This window comes from Engraulis encrasicolus, chromosome 2 (assembly GCF_034702125.1).
Source record: "Engraulis encrasicolus isolate BLACKSEA-1 chromosome 2, IST_EnEncr_1.0, whole genome shotgun sequence".
NCBI lineage: Eukaryota > Metazoa > Chordata > Actinopteri > Clupeiformes > Engraulidae > Engraulis > Engraulis encrasicolus.
Window position 1 is genome coordinate 19,197,488 of NC_085858.1, and position 25,524 is coordinate 19,223,011.

A 25,524-nucleotide genomic window follows, 5' to 3' on the forward strand; every position below is an offset into this window, starting at 1 on the left:
GAATGAAATCAGAACAACTGGAGGGAGTGAGGAGTTGAAGTGTGCTCGGGTAGTAACTGTTTTTACAGCAAGAGCTATGAAGCTGACCGTTGCCAGAGCGGATCTGTGGTGGTGGTGCGGGGGTAAAAGACTTCATGGATTCCTGCCTACGAACCGGGGAGGTAAGTGTGCTTTAGTTGCATTGGTGTCGAAGGTGCAAGTTTATACTGACGCAGAAGATATAAAAATTCCGCAGAGAGACAAAAGAGCTGCACTTTTGGAATTCAGACCGGGTGAGAAAAACCCTGATGGGGTTTGGACAGACTCAATTGGGCAAGCACGTGGTATCCCGAGTCAGTATAAACTTGCAAATGTGGAATTGGCAGGCTTGGAGTCATTCCCAATATGGAGTTCAATATTCCCAGTAACTGTTAATAAGAACGTAAACAGAAAAAAAATTATACACTACAATGTTCAACGATTAGCAAATGAGTCTAAAGAATCAATTGATGCTATACATGAACAGCTAGTCGCCACTAGTCTGATGTCTTTCCAGAACCGCCAGGCCCTTGATATGATTTTAGCTGAGAAAAATGGTGTGTGCCATATGTTCGGGGAATCTTGCTGTACAGTAATTCCCAAAAAATGCGGCTCCTGACGGGAGGCTAACCAAGAGTCTAAACAAACTAAAAGCGCTAGCCGTTGAAATGAAGGCTCAGTCCGGAGTAAGCGAGGGAATCACCGGGTGGTTAGATGCAAAATTTGGGAAGTTCGGGAAATTACTGGGGCAAATGTTCTTTGGAATGATCATTGCAGTAAGCATTTTTATTGTGGTAAGATGTTGCTGTATCCCATTCATGAGGGGACTGATAGAGCGCACCATAAATGCGGCTGTATCTAGAGAACCGCCTAAATACCAGGCCATGGTGTTTGCGGAAATGGGTTGCCCTGGGGAGGGGGGGGAATCTTCTCATTTCTGTCCAAATAGGTGTCAATACCAAGGGAGCAGAAGGACGAGGTGCCAATGGTGCGAGTACAATGGGGGAAGGACCGGAGGCTGCGGAGGAATGGTCGTGACCAGCAAAGGACTCGAATGGGCGGACGGACACAAACACAGCCATGGCCCAGACGGGGTGTGCCGGTCCTGCATCAGATACGACTGCCCGGTATGCGGAAAGCTGCCCTGCAAAGAGGTCGAGAGAGAAGAATGGGAGGAGCTGAGATTCCAGAAGAACGAACAAAAAGGGAAACCATGGGACTTACCAAAGACTGTGCAAAAACATGAAGAGCAAATGGGACCGCCAACGGGCCCGCTACAAAAAACCAAGCAAAAAGTCAGGCAAGATGAACTTCTCACGGCTACAAGGGGCATGCCGAGGAAGACCCAACATCAAAAGACGCGCGGAAGAAGATCACCTGTACATCGAGATGGAGAGCTGGCCGCTGGGAGCTAACAGACCAAACCGGGCTGTGGCAAACGTGTATGTTCCAGAACCCAAGCGAATTCGTTGGCCGATTCGACACCCATTGGCGGATCCGGATGAAGAGGGCCCAAGGACTGATCCCGAGGGAGCCGAGGCCAGAGACGGGGATGACTACCACATCGTCTACTAAAGAAGAAAATCTCTCTCTCTCTCTCTCTCTCTCTCTCTCTCACCCGAAGGAAGAAGAAGAAGAAAATCTCTCTCTCTCTCTCTCTCTCTCTCTCTCTCTCTCTCTCTCTCTCTCTCACCCGAAGGAAGAAGAAGAAGAAAATCTCTCTCTCTCTCTCTCTCTCTCTCTCTCTCTCTCTCTCTCACTCTATCTCTCTATCTTTGCCCATCACTCACACTCACACTCACACTCACACTCACATTCACATCACTCTCACAATGTCAGCACACCAAATCTCATGACACCACACTCCATCACACAAACTGATGTCGAAAGCACAAAAACATATTCATATACGTATACACACATACAAGTCATAAATTAAAAAAAAAATTAAAAAAAAGGAACATTGATTTTTGGTTGACGGGACTAACTCCATTTTTAATCATTTTTGCCGGATTGGACTGATCCTGAACTGATTTTTCACTCAATTTTTCATTGAATCAACCCTTGTGGAATAATTTGGACATTTTTTTTTTCAATCATTTTTTCTGACGGAGGATTTTTTCCCTTGTTTTTTACCTGATTTTTACACTTTCAAAAAAAAAATATATAAAAGGACGTTTGTGGACTGAAAAAAAACAAAAAAAAACGCTAATAGTTTTGCTTTGGCCATGCATACCAAACTGTAATCATTTGTAACCATGTAACCATTTGTGATCATTATACTCACCTGTAACCTTGATTTTATACTATGATTGTGTGGTAATGAATTAGTGTAGAATGTGTAGGGTCAGGCTTATGGCTGCTTCGCTGTATTTTTTGTTTTTCATTAGGATATACACATCACATCTTTCTCATATCTGTCTCTCTCATCATTTCTATCGCATCTTTCATGCACATATACAAACTGATATTTCCATGGGTTGGATAATCCCAGACACATAGTCATACGCACCGACACATAGTCCTACACACTGACATAGGGTTGTGGGCGCTATGGGCTATTATTTGGTTGGGACCATCGTTAGGTCCTGGCCCTTGCCTGTGACATGTAACCAAGCTGGTTGACATAGTGGTTGGGGGGGCCACCCACGGGGGATGATGGTCCATGGTGCCCACTTTATTTTTTGCTCATTCGCTGTGCTTTTGCTAGATTAACCCGCTTCACGGGTTAAACAGGGGGAGATGTAGGAATAATAGAAATATAATAGAAATATAGTCAGGTAACATGTAAGCTTTGGCATAGGGCATACACTAACAGAAAAAGGTCAAACAAGGTCATGCAGAAGGAACTGCAGGATACAGCTAAAATACAGAAGGTTATGCAGAGGGCACTGCAGGGTACAGATAAAATACAGAACAGTTGAGCAACTAATAGATCATCTTAGACCGATACCAGACATCATGTAGGAAGTTCCCTAAACACCGTTGGGTACCAGCAGATGTCTGGGCCTGAATAACCACAATACATCCTGACCACACTTCCAGATCATATTTCGCAAAACTGTCAAGTAAGGTTAGGTGACCTCAAGATAGGGCTGAAGGACAGGTTAAAGAGAACCAATCATAAACAAGGGGACACTTAGGATTAACCAATTAGAAGTAGGGGGACACTTTCCTTAAAACCAGCTTGCAGACAATCGGAGAGCCAGAATGCGCCTTCTCCAAATACTGTCTTGTATTGTATTTGATTTGGGTAACTCAGTAAACTCTTGAACATTTGACCAAACTCTGTCTCTGCGTCAACTTCCATCCACCTTGCCGAACACCTACATTCTTACACATGATAGATGGCCATGGAACTGAAACATTACATTACATTACATTACATTACATTGCATTTGGCAGACGCTTTATAACCAAAGCGACTTTCAGAAGAGGACATAATCAAGCCAACATCACAAGCAAATACAAAGTGCACAGGAGATATACAGAACAACAAGTGCAATTACAAAGAGGGGTTAGTGGTTTTTTTTTGTTTTTGTTTTGTTTTTTTTTTATAATAAAGAGGAAATAATGAGAACACACACACACAAACACACACTCACAAACTAAACTAAACTAAACTAAACATAATGTCAGGATTCTGCCCTGGGGCAAGGCCAGTTCAATCATTAGTCTAGTAGATTCTCTCGAAAGAGGAATGTCTTTAGTTGTTTCTTGAAGGCTGCAAGAGAGGTGCTTAGTCTTGCTGCCTCTGGGAGACTGTTCCACCACTTGGGAACCACAACGGAGAACAATCTTGACTGGGAGTACCTAGAGCGACTGGATGGCAGAGCCAGACGGCTTGTGCTGGATGAGCGCAGATCTCTTCCAGTAACATAAGGCGTTAGTAGGTCCTTCAGATAAGCTGGGGCCGTTCCTGTGATGGTTTTGTAGGCAAGGGTCAGTGCCTTGTGCTTGATCCGGGCGGCGATCGGTAACCAGTGCAACTCAATAAATAGAGGAGTAACATGGGTCCTTTTGGGTTGATTGAAGATCAACCGTGCCGCCGCATTCTGGATCATCTGCAGAGGCTTTAGCGCACAAGCAGGTAGACCTGTCATGAGTGAGTTGCAGTAGTCAACGCGGGACAGGACCGTGGCCTGGACCAGTCGTTGTGTAGAATATTGTGTCAGCACAGGTCTGATATTCCGTACGTTGGACATCTGGATTCGACAGGTCCGGGTGACCGAGTTGATGTAGTTGGAGCATGACAGCTCATCATCAATCATGACGCCAAGGTTTTTGGCGACTTTGCTTGGGGTCACGATGGTGGAGCCTATCTTGAGGTTGATGTTGTGACTGAGCGGCTCTTTAGCTGGGATCACCAGGAGCTCTGTCTTGGCCAGGTTCAGCTGTAGGTGGTGGTCCTTCATCCATGTTGACAAGTCGGTGAGGCAGGCAGAGATGCGTTCCGAAACCGTGGTGTCCTCTGGACGGAACGACAGGTACATCTGGGTGTCATCAGCATAGCAGTGGTAGGAGAACCCATGTGTTTGAATGACACGTCCCAGGGAGGATGTGTATATTGCAAACAGAAGGGGTCCCAGCACTGATCCTTGGGGTACGCCTGTGGAGAGGGTGTGAGTCGTAGACAGCTTCCCTTGCCATGACACACTGAAGGTGCGTCCAGAGAGGTAGGAGTTGAACCATGAGTGGGCAACGCCTGTGATTCCCATGGCTGTGAGTATCCTCAGGAGGAACACCATTGGAGAAGGAACCTCTGCACCATAGGCCTACACATACACACATATAGTTCAGCTTTTTTGACACTATTATCAACCTGTGTGTGTATGTGCGTGCGCATATGTGTCACCTTCGTAGGCTACATCATCTTGTTTATCATGTGTAAGTTATTTTATAATTCCACAAGATGCGAGTTTGTTGTCCGGTAGTTTAATTTATTATTATGTAAATGTTTCTAAGTGTTTACTCAGTGAATCAAATAGCCACCCTCCACTCGGGTTGTGAGTAGCATAATAAAAGAACATAACAAACGGCACTACCTAAACAATACCCCGGCCATGACTTGGTCACTGCCATTCTGGTAACAGCAAGTTTATAACAGGGTCGATATCTTAACTACTACCTGTGGCATTAAGTCAGTCTTCAATAGACCACGCTCCCAGATTATCATTATTAACACATGGAAATTATCCCAATAATCCCAATCCCAATTAATCCCAAATTGTACATTATTCTTGAAAGTCTGTTTTTTTTTTCTCAGATACTGATATTAGCATTTATTCTTGTCTATTGAAATGACAGTTATTCTTGTATATACAATACATTTATTCTGTAACAACATTTATTTAACTAATTAATGCTATTTTAAATTAAATGAATGGAATTAATTCTTAATATACAAAATGCATTTTGCAGTATAAAGATTTGCCACAAGAGGGTGTCCATTTTCTTTTACATGCCTTTGTATGTATCATGTACCTAAAGCTGTAGCCTACTAAAAATACAGGTGGCCTACGTAACATCTGTAAAGGTTAGAGTTAGATTGAATTGACGCACACATACACACACACACACACACACACACACACACACACACACACACACACACACACACCGTTTCTTCTATTATGACGATCTCAAATGCAATTCTGCTTGTCTTGTCAACCTTCCATAAAACGTTTTGACTGCTTGAGATTAAATTGAAATGTCTCATTAACACCACAAGATATAGGCCTGCCATAGCAGCAAGCAGATATATTAAAGCACTTTTCATCCAAACAGATGAAATAATACAGCTGGAAATTAGTCTTGGTTGATATAACTGGTCTTTTGGGCAGAGCCTATGTTACAACCTTATTGTCAGCAAAATTGCAATGGCTGTCTTAATCTGTTACTTGAGCAATGTTGTTATGATGTAGTTGAGTGTTTTCAGCAAAATAGTGAATAGGCATACCGACGACCCCCTCTGCACAAAGAGGCTACTGTGTTAGGACACATAAGTTTCTATTTCTTTTGTTTTCCCAGTTTCCTCTTTTAGGCTTTCACTTTCAATTCCCTGTCAATGTAACTCTCGTTTTTACTGAAGCGGAATTAAACGTCAGATTGCATCATCATCATCAACCCACTATTGATGGTGTCAAATTGAAGTCAACTGAGTTTACAATTTTACAATTTAAACTGAGCAGAGATACGGGCACTAGAATGATGAGAAACAACCCTCACTCCAAAGTGAGGAGAGGGGTGTTGGAGCAGTGACAGGGTTACTGTATGCCCAATTCAACAGCGGGACTTGCTCAGATAGCGTACACACCTGGTTGGATATGTATTAATTACATTACATTACATTACATTGCATTTGGCAGACGCTTTATAACCAAAGCGACTTTCAAAAAGAGGACATAATCAAGCCAACATCACAAGCAAATACAAAGTGCACAGGAGATATACAGAACAACAAGTGCAGTTGCAAAGAGGGGTTAGTTGTTTTTTTTAAAGTTTTTTTTTAAAATAAGGAGTACATAACGAGTACACACACACACAAACACACACTCACAAACTAAACTAAACTAAACTAAACATCATGTCAGGAGTCTGCCCTGGGGCAAGGCCAGTTCAAGCATTAGTCTAGTAGATTCTCTCGAAAGAGGAATGTCTTTAGTTGTTTCTTGAAAGCTGCAAGAGATGTGCTCAGTCTTGCTGCCTCTGGGAGACTGTTCCACCACTTGGGTACCACAACGGAGAACAATCTTGACTGGGAGTACCTAGAGCGACTGGATGGCAGAGCCAGAAGGCTTGTGCTGGATGAGCGCAGTTCTCTTCCAGTAACATAAGGCGTTAGTAGGTCCTTCAGATAAGCTGGGGCCGTTCCTGTGATGGTTTTGTAGGCAAGGGTCAATGCCTTGTGCTTGATCCGGGCGGCGATCGGTAACCAGTGCAACTCAATAAATAGAGGAGTAACATGGGTCCTTTTGGGTTGATTGAAAATCAACCGTGCCGCCGCATTCTGGATCATCTGCAGAGGCTTTAGCGCACAAGCAGGTAGACCTGTCATGAGTGAGTTGCAGTAGTCAACTCGGGACAGGACCGTGGCCTGGACCAGTCGTTGTGTAGAATATTGTGTCAGCACAGGTCTGATATTCCGTACGTTGGACATCTGGATTCGACAGGTCCGGGTGACCGAGTTGATGTAGTTGGAGCATGACAGCTCATCATCAATCATGACGCCGAGGTTTTTGGCGACTTTGTTTGGGGTCACGATGGTGGAGCCTATCTTGAGGTTGATGTTGTGACTGAGCGACTCTTTAGCTGGGATTAATGAACTACAGCGGGGGTTCCCAAACTTAACCGTGCCAAGGCCCCCCATACCCTGCTAGATTCCAGCCAAGGCCCCCTTTACATGGGGCGTGCCGCACTATTTTCCTGTGCACCCCCTTTCACAACCATAGTCTAGACCTGTTATTCAGTGTCCCACTAGGATATATAAAATTAACTAATGGGAATATTGTTTAGCTCGTTTTTGGTTTATTTTGGTGTAAATTAGTTATTACATTTCTTCAATAATTTATTTTATTATTTCCAACCAACTTTCTGCGGCCCCCCTAGCACCCCCTCGCGGCCCCCCAAGGGTCCTCGGCCCCCACTTTGAAAACCACTGGACAGTAAAAGTGATTGTGGAGTTATAATCCCACTGGCAAAAATGTGATGGCTATGCAATTATAAACCAGTAAACCTGATGGATAGTAGCTAAATACAGGGACATGCCAAATAAAAGGAGAACCATATGTATTTGCTTTTACAGAAATTGACAGATTTTGTCAGCCACTACTCATCAACAGACAGATGAATAGCAAACTTCTATGGAAAGAACTTGAACAAACACTGTTGAACTTTTTCCTAACTGACTATAACTAACTTGTTGAAAAGAGTATAATATAGTCCCCACAATGCCTCAAGATAAGGCTCCTGTTACAATTCTGCTGTTATCAGAATGGCTATAACTAAGTCATAATGTATTACTAAAGGCTCTGTGTAATGTCATAGTGTTAAGTATTTTCAAAAACTAACTCAGCATTCCATTGGTGGAACAGTGTACAACACAAAGCTGTTCTGAGTGTGCACAAAAGTCAGAAAGAACCAGAAACCAGAAAATGAAATGTAACAATTTATTTCAACATTAACACCAAATAGTGAAACACCGTGATAGAAATCCAACTGAGAGCAGCAGCCTGACAAACACGCCGGCATCTAAAATGTACAGGAAGGAAGTGCTGCAATTTGCAAAGCTTTCACAATATTTTTTATAAACAGTATCTGAGCACGGAGTGACTTTGTTACTATCTCAAATTGATGTAACGTGTTTGCATCAACTGACAGCAAATCTTTTAAACATTATTTTAACAGTATAAAAAAGTAATAAAAAGCAAGGATCACTAAAACTAATCAACTGAAATAAAATATAGATCTTCTATGATAGATTGATGACACCTTCATTGAGATTTGCAATAAAAATGGCACAATACACTGATATTCAGCAAATACCTCAAACGACCAAGTCAACTACAATATACAGCTATGCAACATGAAGCTTAACTTATGAAACAATAAAAGCGTTCAGTGGTCCCTTTTCTAAACAAAGACATTAAAAACAGAAAATGGTTGGGGTTACAGGCAACAATTTTACCACCAAAAAGCAGAGAGCAGAGAGTGGAGTGGGATGTGGTCTCTTGCATAACGTGCATTTTTAACTAAAACAAAGAGCTTTCAGTGGTCCCTTTTCTTAACAAAGACATTAAAACAGAAAACGTTTGGGGGACCAATTTTATCACCAAAAAGCAAGGATCAGGGTGTGTGTGTGCGTGCGTGTCTTTCTTGCATGACGTCTCATCTGAAAGTAGTTCCGTCCTGCCTTCCACAGTTTTCGGGGCCCTCTTGCCCTCTTAGATGATTCCAGTCATGCCATACCTGCTGTTCGTAATGGCACTGGACAGGATGCAGTAGCAGACGAAGGCGGCGATCTGATAGGGCGGAGGAAGAAAGGGGCGGAGAGGATGGGAGATCGGGAGTAGCAGGAAGGTACAGTAGAGTTCCAAGCCCAAGTACAGAGGTGTCAATCCCAGTTTCAGAAATGAGAAAACAGCATGGCTATGATAACCTTCTCTTTTTGGATGAGGAAGCCAACGCACACACCAGAGGTTTCGAGGTGCAGGTAATAGTAGGGTAATAGTTCCCTCCAGAGGGAAGATACAGCTCACTCTTGTCCAATGCTGAATTTATTTAGACGAACGATGTTTTGGGCAGTGTGACCATTCTCAAGTTGTTTCTGCCAGTGTGGCCTTTCAAAAGTCAACTTGTGGCATGATTTTACTTTATTACTGTGGGATTGACACCTCTGTTAAAGTACCCGATCGTAGATATGACAGTTACTTTCCCGCCCACAGCCAGTGTAATTACAGTCAAAAAGCATGAATTGCTGAAGGTGATGCAGGATAACGATGCATCAGGTTAAAGAAGATACTATGACATGAACCAAGTGTGGGGGAAAAACACAAGGAAAGTGCATGGAAAGCTCTAGGACTGATCTGGTAGATGTCTACTAAAGTGACATTTTGATTAGCTGCCATTAGGCTTCTTCTGCTTCTGAGACAGTGAGAGTGATGGCAGACAGAAGGTGCTGGAGAGATGGTGGAAGTGGTGAGAAGAACAAAGAGGAGGAAGAGCTGTGGCAGACTTGATTTTTTAGATACGATTGTTACCAACACACCTCCAAGAGCCAGTAAAATAGTTACTTAAAGGTGCACTGTCTAAGGTTGTGGCCAGAGTAGGCATTGCAACTATGCTGCTCATTGAAATTGTGCTGTCTATTGCCAAATTTGAGCTTTTCCTGGATATTTACTAAATAATAAACTAATATTTACTAGCATGACCAAAGTACAGCGAGTTCTGTAGCTAGAAATGGCTATTTCTTGAAGTTCAAAATGGTGGACCATGGAGAAGATCCCCCTTTTCATTTATGAAAAATGCAATTTTCCCAATCATAATCAATACTTACAATGTAATGGTGGTGGTAAGTATTCATGGCAAAGCTAACTTTTCTGAATGGGCAGCATGAATTCTGGAAATAAACTACTAAAAACATTACACAGTGCACCTAATAATAATGTAAGATAATGTAGAATAATGATGTATCAGGCAAAAGAATCTTTGACAGGAAACAAGTATGGGGGGCAAGGAGGGTGTACAGAAAGTATGAGAACTGATCTAGTTGTAGGCTAAAGTAATAGATGTATCTAAATCTACGCTTCTTCTGCATCTGGGACAGCGAGAGTGATTGCAGAGCAGACAGCAGGTGCTGGAGAGATGTGGGAGATGGTAGAGGTGGTGAGGAGAACATAGGGAGGAAGAGCGGAGGCAGACTTGATCCCCTTCACGAGGAGGGAGCTGCACACCAGAGCAATGATCTGCCGCAACCGAACAGAAAATATGACAGAGATGAAGGAAGGATGGAAAACAGGGGCAGGGGAAAGGGAAATGGTTAAAACACGGGGCTCTTAAGATTGGTGTTATGTAAGGTACAGTACATGACTGTGAAGTCTTGTATTCATTTAACTATTTTCTACTAAATTATTAGTGATGTCCATCAAGTACATTTTCTCTTAAGTCATCCAGACCAACCTTGAGATACACTTCTAAGGTATGCCATCCATGCAAGGCTTTACCAAACATCAACATTTTTTTCACATTTCTGGTTGTCTACACTTCTTACCATCATTGCTCCAGATGACAGGAAGAAGCCCAGAACGAGAGGAGCCTTCTCTTGGAAGAAATTCATGATCTTGCTGGGACAGTCCTACAATGGACACACAAAATAGACAGTCAGGATATTCTGAGGCAAATCCAGATTCGAAAAGACTGAAATAACCAATTGTATCATACAGACTTAAGGCAGCTGCAGAGAGAGTGACTTATGTTTCGAAATCATTACCTTACAAAGATATCCATTGTCTCCAGACATAGTTGTCTGATCAACTTAGATCAATTATATAAAGAACATGGAGTCTTAACTGTATAAATAGAGTTTTAGTTGTGTGTTGTTCTGACTAGCACCACTGAATACAGAGTATGGCTCACATGCTTAGTCACAGATTTTACTGGAATAAACTAAGATTGCTGCTTCAAAAAAAGTGACTGCAGAAAACTTTTTCTTACTTGGGTCTGAGATAGCAGATTACCAATGAATTTTGCCATTGGGAGATACAACAGGTTAATAGGGTATATTTCCCACCAAGACAAATTGGTGCTTGAAGCTTTCACAGTTGTTATTAACTCACAATAAGGTAAGTCTGAACGACCATGTTTAAATATGCAAATGAGAGCATATCTACTTACATTATTGGTTGCAAATAGTATGTTGTTAAATGGCAACAGGACAAAAGTAAAACAAACTGCAATAGTAATAGTTTATACTTAATTTTAATTTACCGGTAATCCTTAAAACCCTCCTTAAAATCCTTAAAACATGGTTTTTCCAAGGTGAAAAATAATGCATTTCCATGGCAAGGTGTCTATGATGTACTCACAGATTTTGTGAGGGTGTCCCACATCCCCTTCGAAGGACACGTGTCTCGGACAAACACCTCCAAGATGCCCCCTCCAACTCCACAACAGTCGAACTGCATTCAGGAAAGAAAATCATTAAGGACAAAATGACACTACTGAAAAATGAATGACTGCATACATTCATAACTGAAAAAATGGCAGGACTGTTTCTGTATGTCTGTTTTTTTTTTGTTTTTTTACCAAATTATGGATGACTTCAAGGGTAGCTCCGAGGCTTGGGTCGCGTGTGTTGACAAATTGAGCGTAAACTGATGCGTACACCTCCCCAAGATTCTCAGATACCTGCAGAGCAAAGAGTACACAACAACTTAACCATCATTTAGAAAGGGTTTTCAAAGCTATTGTTATTAATGAGATGAGTTAACGTGATCTGAAACGAAATGCATAGTCTCAAAGCTATGGTTTATAAGAGAACTGTACCCCTGTCAGAGGAGTTTTTGCTCTCTTTAAGACTCTTCAAGCCTCAATAACATCATTCCACACCGTAAAACATTGCAGTCAGTTAAACGTAAAAAAAATAAGTCCCCCTGCTACTTTAAGCTTGCAAGTTAACTCAACTTGAGTTAAGACTCAAGTTGAGTAAACTTACAAACTTAAGGCAGCAGGGCAACTTACTTTTTTACCTTTACAGTGTAACTGGCTGCAATGTTCTACAGTGCAACATTCAATATGTTCATGAAAACCTGTGAAGCTCTGTGCAAAGTGCAGAAATTCTGTTGTTTCCACAGAAGTAACATTTCCGAACACATTGAGGATTAGTTAAGGACAACTAAGCTATCATACTAGCTGGGTCCAGAGTATTGCATTATAGTATGTAAATGGCCAAAGGCAAATGAAGTGCAAGTGAAAACACTGCACTTTCTTGTCACTGCACAACGAATGCCTTTTTACAACAGCCACCCTTAGAGATCCCTTGTTCAAAGTCTTTGATCCGTTTCAAGAATGAAGAAGCCTCTTCAGAAAAAAAATCACAGTTGGATTTAGTTCAAGTGAACATGACAGCCATTCTATGATCTTGCCATGTCTGAAAAATTAAACAGGTTTTGTTCACAGCTGATGTCTACTCTTGATAGATCACATGGCTGGAAAGGGGGTTGTTTTTCAGCATGGATACCACTCCTTTGTTTAATCAGGAAGAGTGACAGTGACTCTTCTTCCAGGGAGTCCTGGCCAAGGTGCAGCAAGTTAAAAGTTGTAAAAAAAAACCCAACAAAGACAGAGGACAAACTACCAAGACACTAAACAACAACCAACTACAAGTATATATACTATATATACTGTATATATTTACTAGGACATTAACAGATAGAGGGCAGTGTGTATTTTGACAACAATTATTGATAGAGGCTTGTTCAGCCTTTTAGCGTGAATGACAGTGTAAAAATGGCTATGTGTGGTGCATTAGCTTCCAGAGAGACCTTCCAATGCCATTTATATAAAAGCTTGGTATTCTGGAAACTATGTTAAAAATACTATGTAAATGATAATACATAATAAATGTAGCCTGGGCTTGCCCATACGTTCTGTGACGCTGCACAAAAATTCCCGACCAAGTCTATCTGGAGTCTGGACAAGTTGCCCAGCTATTGTTTGTTGTTCCCTTGGCAATGGCCAAGCTGTACTATATTACTGTATTACGAAGGATGATCAAAGTGTAGTTCTAGTATGCATCATAGTGTAGTACTGTAGAAATTACGATTTTTCCCCAACCAATGGTGAAGCATTCCACTGGGAAAGCGATGGAAATTATGAGGCTAGACTACAGTCTAAAGCCCAGTTTATGCCCGGGACACATAGCCTCTGTGGGTGTTAAATCTGCCTCTGCGTACAGCCACCCCCCGCCCACGCAGAGGCTCTGCATCAACGCGCACCTCAAAACTACACATCAACCACACGTGAACCTACATGAACGGTCGTGGACAAAAGGTGCTGTTATAGGTCATTTCACGTACTTCCTTGTTCTCATGGCAGCATAGTGGCGGCAGTTTGTGAGAGCAAAAGATAGGCTAGTTTTCTGTTAACAATGCACTGTCTTTCTCCGTGTGTAAATAGATGGAGCTACAATGCCTGCAGGTTGACTATAGTTTCTTCATAGAATGTAAACAAACACACCTTGGCAGACTCTCATCAGTGCAGGCATGCATTTTCTGCAAGCATAAAAGGGCTTGGTGTTTCAAATAATTACGCCATTGCCTTGCCTTTGGAGTTTGTGCAAAAAATACTAAGCTAACTGAGCTACAAAGCCACATGGCCATAGTGTGAACAGTTTAGTGAAGAACACTCCTGTTGACATATGGTTCACGTAGTTGTCACATAATATGGTTAATGTAATTTGCCCTTAAGAGCGCTTACTTAGTTGGAGCATCCTGATGCATATGTGTCCGGCGTCAATGCAGTCCTATCCTACCGCCGCAATTGGGCGTCAATGTGTAGTAAAACACATCCCTTGAATTTTTAACACTTGACGTACATGCATTGTCATTGGAGAGTCAAGAGGCCTCTGAGCTCGCCATATGATGAGTGTAGTGATGTGCCAACTCCCATGTTATAGGTGCTCTCGCTCTCCCCTTCTTACCTCTCTGCTTTGTGTGTACACCAACACTCCAAATCCAATCTCTGCCCCGGCGATGATGGCCACCAATACAGCAAACTACAAAATATATATATGGAAATATTAGTAGGCCATAAAGATCAGAGTGGATAAACAGTGGTGCAACCCCTTGTTCTCACAAAATGACTATGATATTGCTATGATATTTATTGACTAAAGGGCAAATCAGACATCAGAATCAGTGGTGGACAATCCACATTCATACTTACAACTCGCAAGGAAGTGACGCTCTCGCCGCAAGCTCCATGAAACCCAAAAATGGACAGCAACACCATCAATGCCCCCAACACCATCAAGATCACCACAACTGTGAAGTTGAGTAAAAGGGGACATCAGAAGTGGTGTCAACAATAATCGATTCCGCAATGCAATGCGGGGGCAGGGCGATTCAATTCACTACGGCAAGTGTCATAATCGATGCGGCATATTTTTTCAAGTTTCAATTACTTCCATGGACATTTCCAGAGCAAATGAATGTTAAATTAAATAAAAGCACTTCAAAGCATTGAAAACTGTAAGACTGATACCGAAAACAGCCAATGAAATGCTGTTCAGTATCTGACTGCTTCTATTGCCTCATCATGATTGATGAAAAATTTGCTTTGCTCTCAGTAGGAATGTAATGTATTGCAATGCATCGTAGAATCGAACCGCATCAAATCGAATCATAATCGAATTGTGTGAGGGCAGTGCCAATGCACACCACTAAACATGAAAATGTTACAATCCATTGTTCAACCATTACTGTAAGAGACGTTTGATAGGATATGCATTGGTCAGAGACTTACAAATGACAAACGCTTGTGTTTTCAAATTGACATCGAAGATCCCACTTGAGTGCTCGCTGAGTCTAAGCCCGATGCCCAAAGCAAGCATGCCCAATCCAATCACCTGTAGGGGAAATGCAGAAAAAGGCAAATAGGTAGAATGGATGGATGGATGGATGGATGAATAGACAGACAGACAGACAGACAGACAGACAGACAGACAGACAGACAGACAGACAGACAGACAGACAGACAGATAGATAGATAGATAGATAGATAGATAGATAGATAGATAGATAGATAGATAGATAGAGAGATAGAGAGACAGACAGACAGACAGACAGATAGATAGATAGATAGATAGATAGATAGATAGATAGATAGATAGATAGATAGATAGATAGATAGATAGATAGATAGATAGATGACACTTAATAAATTAATAGTCTCCCCCCCAAGCATGGATAGGCACTAGCACATGTAAAGAAACGAAACCTAATTGCACCATGGAACGAAACCTACTTGCACCATATTAACTGCGTAGTAGGATATCCAGCTAGGCTAGTAGTAATAAGCCTGTAATACAACAACGTTCGGTAGGCTACGCTCACAGGTGAATAGCCTACATGTTTATCCTGCATATATACAGGTATCATATGTAAACATTAGCAAGATTATCCTCTTTTGTTTGTTGATTCTAATAAACAATCAATGGTTGCAACAATGACAAGGCTACTATTGCAGACTGTACAAACACGACACGAAACTTCCCACGGTATTTCACTCGTGCAGTGAGGTCAAGATTTTCTCTGTTATGATTAGGCCTACTTACCGCAAAAAGTGCCGAAAAAAGAATGAGAATGCATTTTGCCAGCTGTCCACACCCGTCAACTCCCATGTCTTCAGCACGGTAGTTCTGTCGTTGGAGAATTTACACGTGTATTTATTTTGGCTGTGTTTATCGAACAATCCCTCAGACTACCAAATGTTTCTGTCCTGCTGCAAAAGCTCACATCGACTGACTGGCTGGTGGCGACGGCACTGCTATGTCCGCCTGTGATGATTTGCTTACAATCTGCAAGTGGGAGTGGCAGACCGCCGAGCCCGGGAAACGAAACTAGAGGTTAAACTATGGTAACCTTAAAGTCCTGGCATGGCATCACGTCACTAAAAAAGAAATGAAAGAAATTAATTCATGAACCAGCCTATTCAGCATATGGTCAATGACCACATCACATTTTGTTTTCCATAGGCCTACATATAGCAAATCTTGGGACACCGGGACAATTAAAAAAGAAATAATAAAAATGAATTACGTAAACAGCCTAAATAAGAAACAATGGCATGTAATGGCAGTAAGTCATGATAAAATAATAATAATAACAATAATAATACAACAAAATAATAGGCTACATTGATTTCCCCATCAACTACCAAACTGTTCAGACAACCAAGGACATCATAAGGTTAGTGCAGTGCCCACATTTTTTTTTAAAAACAATGCAGGTACGCCTACTTAACTCCCCTGAAAATGTTGGCAGTGAACATAACATTACATTACATTGCATTTGGCAGACGCTTTATAACCAAAGCGACTTTCAAAAGAGGACATAATCAAGCCAACATCACAAGCAAATACAAAGTGCACAGGAGATATACAGAACAACAAGTGCAGTTGCAAAGAGGGGTTAGCTTTTTTTTTTTTTTTTTATATATAAAAAGAGTGAACAAAGTCTGTTCAACTAATGGGCCTACAGTAGGCCTAACTACACACCTATCTAGACAATAATTAGGATGGGCGTCTGGTTCTCTTACTGCTGATGGGGTCGGCGGGCCTAGTCACTATTTGCTGAAAATACTTAACTAGCCTACATCTCATAACAACATTGCTATGACATTACAGGGAACCTTAGACAGCCAATGTTGGTGACAGTAGGGTTATAACATAGGCTCTGTACTAAGAGCTTAAAGTGGTGAAGGAAATGCAGGGTTTGTAGGCTATAGCACGTTGTGAACCGGATGTCTGCCCCATGCCCTTGCTTCGACCACGCACAACACAGGAAACAACAATGTAGCTACTTCTCTACAAACATCATAATCACTACAGCACCTGTACATAATGTCTACTGATTATCTAATAGGCCTTTGTATACCCTTCTTATACTATGTAGCCTACTTTTTGTAACTGACAGTTCGTTACAGTATGCTCATTTGGTCACATTTCTGGCCTTATTGTCAGACCAGGCAATTCATGAAAAAGTAGGTGTGTGTGTGTGTGTGTGTGTGTGTGTGTGTGTGTGTGTGTGTGTGTGTGTGTGTGTGTGTGTGTGTGGACAACAAAAAGCATGTGATGAGTGATGAGGTGACTTTTTAAAAAATTGTTTTACAAATGCAACCACTTTGACGTAACATTTTGAAAACTAAAATACTCTCTGTTCCTCATGTCTGCAACTAAATGTGTCTTACTGTTAGGCCTAAATGTGTCACGACCTTCTAGGCAGCTCAGACGGACTAGATAGATAGATTTTGATGAGGTGTGGGTTGTTGTTGAGTATTTGTCTTTCCTATTTAACTGGAAGAATTTGTGGTAGCTAGCAGCAACAGCTTTATGCTTTCACTCTGTGTTTTAAGTGTTTCCTTTTTGTTTTTAAAGAACTACAGCAGACAGATTTATGTCTGTCAGGTCAAAGTTATTTGGTGGGATTTTTTTGGGGGGGGGCTTGTGAACAGACCACCCCAGTGTTAAGCCCTGATGGCAGTTAAGCCATACATTACCTTCACACATTTGTTTCAACAAAAGTGTCTTATGGTTGGATATAGCCTATATTTAAAATGTTGAAGTGATTATTTTCAATGTCAGGCACAGTTTCAACCGTTTCCATTCAGCTATTATTTACATTTTGGAGAGCAATAGTGAAACATTCACAACAGTTTCACTTCTGTCTACTCAAAGACAAAATTTTGGCCTGAGTATGCACTGACAAATGAATGCCAAAAAAAACTCCAAGTCACTGTCAGAGCAGAAACGGATTTGTCCAAGCGGGGGTTTACTTGATGAGGCATGCCACAAGACTTGAGGATGACCCAAGACCCAAGACTTTTTTTCTCACAAGATGATGAAGGTGTTGTGGCACTTTCTGTTTGTAAATTACGAAGAAAAGAAACTGTGCACAGGAACTGTCCTGAAAAAAAGCAAAGATATTTGAGTCATAAATTAGCATTAAGATCAAGTTTAATAAGTGAAAAGTGAAAGTGAAAGCCCTTTGGGAAACTCCAACTCCCATTGTCATTGTGACACAGCACTCCACAGCACACAAGTGAACACTGCACACTGCACACAACGAAATTGCATTTATGCCTCACCCGTGCAAGGGGGCAGCCCTCAGTGGCGCCCCATGGGGAGCAGTGCGGTGGGACGGTACCAAGCTCAGGGTACCTCAGTCATGGAGGAGGATGGGGGAGAGCACTGGTTGATTACTCCCCCCACCAACCTAGCGGGTCGGGAGTCGAACCGGCAACCTCTGGGATGCAAGTCTGACGCCCTAACCGCTCACCCATGACTGCCTAATAAGAAGTAATATACTGTAGCCTATACTCTGAGAATGTTTCAGAACCGGTTCATTTTCTCTGTGTGGTCAGCTCGGGTAAATTCTGCAGGCCAGCAGTAACATTAGGCAAGGAACTAACCACAGGAGGTCTGACCATTGGTGCTTAGGGCTTTTGTAAAATGATAAGAGCCACCCATGAGTCACCTATGCAGACAATGGAGACCCCACACACCTTAAAGTCAGACGGGGGTGGGCATTTCAACTACAAAAGGTTGTGTTGTGTTGTGTTGTGTTGGTTGTGCTAGTAAGGTCACAGATTTCCAGAGCGCTGCAATGCTTTAATTATTTGTGCCTTCATTCAATGATAATCCAGATGCTTTGGATAAATAAATAAGCTAAATTCAAGAATTGGAAACTGCGCTGTGAGACTCTATTTAAAAGAACACAACAGATTTTGGTTAACACTAGCAAGTTTTTAAAATTTAGTTTTTAGAATGTTTTGTTCTGTTTGGAGTAGAATAGCCAAAATCCATCTGAAGTTCTTTGTAAGCTTTCACTAGCAAGGGATCTCAACCATCTCAACCGTGCAGTTCTGTTCTCTGCATTTTCCCATTTTACTTTTGGGTTTTGCCTTCTTTGTGCAAGTTCATATCGATGGGAATGGGAAGTACAGGAATAAACACAGAGACTATGCATTTGTCCAAGTAGGTTAGTAGTTGATTGAAAGAGGCACTCCCAAGATCTGTTCTCAGAAGACAATGGATGTTCTGTGGTATTTTTGAAGAGAAAAAAGAAGATGCCCACCCCAGTGAGATGGGAAAAGCTACAAACCTAAATGTTACATATTGCACTTTTCAACAGGTTAGCTATCAAAAGCATGCTCCTCAAGGTCTTTGCACACTTTCTGGATGATCTCACCATACAGTTCTGTTCTGTTCCCCCCATTTTTCTTTCGAGCTTTGCCCATCTGGGTTCTCACTTAAGCTACCATTTCCAGCCCGAGCCCACCCATCATATGAATGTTGATATGAATGCTGGAAAGAGGCACAATGCAACCCTTCTGTGTTTGACCTAGAGTCGGCCCCAGAAGCCTCCTCGACCCCCAGTTGAATTCAGTGTGGGGGGTCACCGCACCAGAAATATGGCTCAGAAGCACAGCATTCCTCACACCAAAATCCGGCACCGCATTCCTGATTTAAAAATGGCCTCATAGCGCATGAGAAGATGTTTCTTTTTGGAGTGCTTGAAGTGTTTATAATAGTAATGATCCAAAAGACGGTATTTCAAAGCCCTTTTTTTGCACAATATGGCTCCTTTGTTGACATATTGCTGCTTCCTCATGAAATGCTGTCAGAAGTTAGAGTCAGAGTTAGCCAACCTCTGATGCCAAGAAAATGCAATGGAGTTACATTAAACCACAGTTAAATCATGTAGAAAGAGTGGAGATGACTGTACCCTGGTAACCTGCATGGGTCAATTACAGTGGTAATGAGGTTTTTGGATCTCTGTTCCAACTGGGGTCTGTGATGAAAATGGTGTGGGCAGAGTCAGATGTTGTAGGTAGACAAATTTATTGGTGTTCAGGTAATTAGATAACCAAGGAGTTTTTGTACCAATTCGTATGCCCCTGACCCCCCACCCTCCTGAGGAAGCATTGCCCAAGGAATGCTTGAGGAATGCACACACACACACACACACACACACACACACACACACACACACACACACACACACACACACACACACACACACACACACACACACACACACACACAGGGCCAGCTGTCGTACGTCTTAACACATATTGGCCCACATCAGGAGGCCTGTCACAGACCGGAGACGCTGAAATCTCCGTTTTGATCCCTCAGCCCCCCTTAAGGGTCCTACAATCATGGAGGGCAGGGAAGGCAAGCCGACCGGGGGGTGGGGGCAAAGGGGTCTGTTGTCCCAGGCACAGGTAGAGAGGGGGTCAAGAATTTGGTTCCCATTACATTATAGTATGTATTGAGCGGGGGGACCTTTCAGATGCCTTTGTCCCGGGCCCAGTAAGAGCTACCGGTCCTGTATGAGATATGCATAGTCCAGGCAGTGTTTGCCATGAACATTTGTTGGTCAAGGTGGTGTGGACAAAGCCTTTGTCAGAGACATGCAATTATCATTATTGGAAAGGAACATAGCACAGTTTCCTATGAAATATGTGAAGAAATCAACAGCAATCACCTTTGAGCAGCTCCAACGGCCCTGGGAAGAGGCGTGTTCAAGGCAGTGAGCAGAGACGTTCTATTGGGACAAAGAAAATGTTTGGTTTATACTTCGGCACAGCCTTTTCTGTCCTCGGCCAGTAAGCCAAGGGAGGCGGGTTAATCAGGCTATTTGAGAAACGTTATTCATTGTCTTCTTGGTCAGATCAACATCTCGATAGGAGATTTGAAAGTCGATGATAATTAAACAATGACATCGTAACCATTGTCCTTCCTTCAGGCCACTATCACTAAGGTACCTTAACGACTTCTCTCTTTTTTATCTCGCTCGTTGTTTTTACTTTTCACTGACAAGCACGGCATTACAACACGGCACGTCTGCAGACATTACCATTACATTATTACAAGGTTTGGCATTTTGCAGTCTAGTGGGATTAAGTACTGTACATGACGCTTTGTTGCTTGCAATAGACACTTGAATGCACTGTACATGTGTTGAATGACACTATCCTGTCCAATAATCCTTTCCACATTGAGTCCACAATAGAGAAGGCTTGTTGCCTTGTTTGAAGTCTTGTTGAGTCTTTGTTATGCTGAGCCGGGTGGACTGACATAACAAACCGATTACAGTTTCAAAACACTGATAACCAGAGATGACTGCCATACCATCTTGCTGTTGATGGGCCTAATCACTATTTGCTGAAAACACAACATCGATATGACAATGCACAGAGTCTTGGGTAACCGATAAAGACTTGGTCATCATCATTTTGGTGTCAATAAGGTTACAACAGGCTGTACTTCATTGGTTCTCAACCTTTTTTGAGCAAAAGCTCCCTTGACCTCATCATAAGCCTCTCAACGCCCCCTTGACCTCGTCATGAGCTTGCCAGACCCTTAGTGTTAAAAACTAAAATGGACTAGTTGCCATTGGTCCCCCCCAATGGCAACTAAGCACTGCCCCCTCACAGCTGTTTCCTTCTCAACTCCCCCCTAGGGCTCTGGCAATGCCCCCTGGGGGGCTGTAGAACCCCCGTTGAGAAACACTACTCTACACTAAGGGGTTATGGGATTTTTGTGGCCAGAGAGATGCAGCCCTTTCTATTACAGCCACCCCGGCCACCCCAACCAAAGGATACCATTGGCCTGGCTATCCCCCAGAGTGGCATACCAGAGAGCAGGGGAGATGGCGGCCATGACTCTGCTGTGCTAGTCAGGGGGCAGTCTGCATCATAGGCAAGACTGAGCTCACACTAGATGAGACATTACACACACACACACACACACACTCTGCATCTTGTAGTGAGTCCCTCTGTATCACACATACCTTTGCACCTTGTGGTACGAATGAGCACACACTATATGATAAATTACACAAATTTAGTTTATCAGTGTGTCAGTGCCATTGGTCATTCACACACACACACACACACACACACACACACACACACACACACACACACACACACACACACACACACACACACACACACACACACCTCTGCATCTTGTGGCAAGTCCCTCTGCGTCACACACACCTCTGCACCTTCTGGTAAGAATGAGCTCACACTGGATGAGAAATAACAGGAATTTATCCCCCTCCCCCAGGCCGACTGGCAGATGCCAATGTCAAGCCCTGACACACACACACACACACACACACACACACACACACACACACACACACACACACACACACACACACACACACACACACACACACACACACACACACACACACACACGCCTAATATGCATCCTGTGGTAAGCATCCCTCACCCCTCACCTCATCACACTTCATCCAGCCTCCTGATGTGCTTTGTTCCTCACTGTATACCAGATTCTCAAACGCCCCCTGGACCTCATCATAAGCCTCACAACGCCCCCTGGACCTCATCATAAGCTAGCCAAAAAAACCAAAACTAAAATAGACAAAAGCACCCCAATTGCAATTGAGCGTGCCCCCTCTTAGCTGTTTCTTTCTCAGTGAACCCAAAAGGCTCCCTACGACTCCTGGGGGGCTCTAGAGCCCCCAGTGAGAAACACTATTTGTATACCATGTGTCAGTGATTGTCGAACTGTGTGTATCATTTTCTAAAAATCTAAATCATATGTGTGTGTGTGTGTGTGTGTGTGTGTGTGTGTGTGTGTGTATGTGTGTGTGTGTGTGTGTGTGTGTGTTTGTTGACTATTTATTTGAGTTGTATTGCTTGTTGGGTCAGAGGTGGTGAACATTTCAAGTGGGACCAGTTGGAATAGTTTGGCAACCCCTGCCATAGGCCTTGAGCCAATAACGGATGAGGCTGTGGTGGAGTTTTCACTTTCGCTTCTCTGAAAACTCCCCCACATTTCCAGTGAGGGGGTGCCAAGGGCAGCCATGTCTGGACTATTCATCTCTGAGCTTTGTGAGACGTCTGAAAGGGATAGCTCTAAAATGGGTGCGGTATCCTGGAGAGATGGGTTTTAGGTAGGACTGCATGTTTGTTGATTTGGTCTACAATTATTTGCATGCAGAAGCATGGAGGAAAGTTATTAATGGCTTTTAAAGGCATACAGTATATTTAATTAACATGCACCACATCTTGTTGGTTAATGTCAGAACACATTCTGCCAAGGGGTTTTGTGTGTGTGTGTGTGTGTGTGTGTGTGTGTGTGTGTGTGTGTGTGTGTGTGTGTGTGTGTGTGTGTGTGTGTGTGTGTGTGTGTGTGTGTGTGTGTGTGTGTGTGTGTGTGTGTGTGTGTGTGTGCGCGTGCGTACATATATGTGTGTGTATAATGCCCGCCGGCTTTAATTTCTCTGTGTGTCACTATTACTTTCCTTGTGGTTCAAATCTGTGCATTGGATCTCTGAGATAAGCACACATCCTCTAACTGAAATCAACTATGGTCTTTCTAATTACAAAGCATGCAAGACCAATAAAAGTGGCAACAACTTGTCTTAATAAAGGAAATGGGGAATCCCCTTATTTAGCCGACTCAAAAGCGCATGTCTGCCTCCTGCTGGCAGAGTAATGGTACATGTGAGCAGCCATGACAGATTATAATTTTTTGTTAATCTCCCTAGATCAAACTCTAAATAATTATTAGATAAAATGAATCACAAGTTGTTTAATTATAGTTTTAAATGCCAAACTTATTATGAGGAGGTTAGTGAGGACAATTGCATTCATGCACTGCTGTTCAACATCAAACCAGTTCAATGAAAAAGTTGCAACATGTGTAAAGAAGGCCATCGTGAGGCCAAAGATGAGAATGCAGCAGTCAAGAATAATAAAGGGAGCATCATTGCAATGTACAGTAAAATATCGTGGAAGTTTACGTTTCAATTGTTCAATTATGGTATCAGCCATGCTTAAAAGCACACCAAACTACACACTGCCTAATATAAGGTAAGCATGGATCCACCCTTTTAAAAAAGAAAAAGAAAAGGGACAGGCATTTTAGTTAGCTCTATGCATTCTATGCCAGGACAGATTATAACTGCATGGGCCCCTGGGCCAGACAACAAGAAAGGCTGCCCTTCCATGAGTATTGCTATTACAAAATGATTCAGTGTTCTAGGCCAGATGTTAGACGACCTATTGTTCGGGGTTTGGGGGTGGAGTTTGTCCCCCAAGAAATGTTGAAAATACAGTTGTTAAAAACTGCTATTTTAACACAGTATGACAATGGATATATAGAGGCTTTGGCTTCAGGCCCCCCCTTGGCTCTTGGGCCCCTGGGCCTGGGCCCTTAGGCCCATGCAGTAATCCATCCTTGCTTCTATGCACCATATTTTACAGTATGAGCAACTCCTATAAAGCCAGTCCTTTTTCCATCCAGCACTATTTGTGAGAAAGCAGTGGAAAGTTTGCCGTCTGAGCAGCATAATTTAATTTAGCCTACTAGAATGTAACTGGGACAACAGAGGACACATTAAGATGCCTTCCTTGTAAAATGAAGCCATTCAGTAAAGTCAGTGGAATCCACTCTGAGAGCCCTTGACTGTCACTGAAAGGATTTGAGCAAAGACACCAAGAGCAAAATGAAATAAATTTACCCAACAAAAAGCTTCGTGCTATTTCGTTAAATGTGATCCAAATCACAATGCCAAAGTGGTTGGATAAAAAGCACATTTATGACACGTTTATGACAAAGTGCGAATGTTCACTCTCAATGGTGTTCGTTTCTTCTCAAAACTTTTGTGTTCCTGTAAGTGTCTGTGTCTTAGAGTCAGCACACTTGAAATACATTTTGGTTGTCTTTTAATCCATGGCAGAACTCTGAAGAATCCATGACAGAACTCAGAATCTAAAGACTACAATGGTTGAAAGGTTGTTCCTCCATGGGATAAAACACAAAGCATGCAGAGTCTTCACTCTAAAACTGGTCTAAAACACAGCCTTTGTCCTGCACCTTCAACTGGGATGTGCACAATCTTCCTTTTCAACTGTAAACTATGCAGCCTTAAAAATGCCTAAGGGCTCTACAGAGGAGGGAGGGTTGAAAGCAATGATACTGCATGTAAGTACAGCACACAATGAGCAAGGTAAGATGGCTCATTTCTTTCCTTCATGATGCTCGGTAATTATACTGCCAATGCTCATTCTTTGCTAGTCTCCAGGGTGAGGCCCGCCCCTCAGTCCTGAACACCATATAGTGTGCCCATTCAAAGGCCTGGTGTGAGGCATAAGTATGGTCTTCAGGTTCTGGTAGAAAGACTGCTATCCTCTGACAGCTCCAACCAGTCATAGACTGTTCAAGACAAGGGCCAGGAT

The 25,524-nt window shown here is 42.5% G+C and overlaps 1 protein-coding gene across 2 annotated transcripts; it reads right to left on the minus strand.

Moving 5' to 3' along the window:
* Positions 1-8,172: 8,172 nt before the first annotated feature.
* zgc:65811 (uncharacterized protein LOC393524 homolog) lies at positions 8,173-16,080 on the minus strand. 2 transcript variants are annotated; one of them, XM_063223914.1, is made up of 8 exons: positions 15,851-16,080; positions 15,040-15,142; positions 14,461-14,558; positions 14,216-14,290; positions 11,821-11,922; positions 11,601-11,693; positions 10,787-10,870; positions 8,173-9,038 (listed from the first exon to the last, which is right to left on the minus strand). In XM_063223914.1, the coding sequence occupies exons 1-8, from the start codon at positions 15,914-15,916 to the stop codon at positions 8,961-8,963; spliced, it is 699 nt and encodes a 232-aa protein (XP_063079984.1). In that variant the 5' UTR covers positions 15,917-16,080; the 3' UTR covers positions 8,173-8,960. The 2 variants fall into 2 exon arrangements, with proteins under 2 accessions (XP_063079984.1, XP_063079977.1); XM_063223907.1 differs by having other exon boundaries at positions 8,989-10,481.
* Positions 16,081-25,524: the final 9,444 nt, after the last annotated feature.

Bases quoted from the DNA above. Each gene is read 5' to 3' on its own strand.
- zgc:65811 (XM_063223907.1), bottom strand. From the start codon at position 15,916: ATGGGAGTTGACGGGTGTGGACAGCTGGCAAAATGCATTCTCATTCTT. The intron at 14,291-14,460 runs GTAAGTATGAAT...TATATTTTGTAG, and splicing joins GCGTCACTTCCTTGCGAGTT to TTTGCTGTATTGGTGGCCAT. The intron at 10,871-11,600 runs GTGAGTACATCA...TGTCCATTGTAG, and splicing joins GGGACACCCTCACAAAATCT to GACTGTCCCAGCAAGATCAT.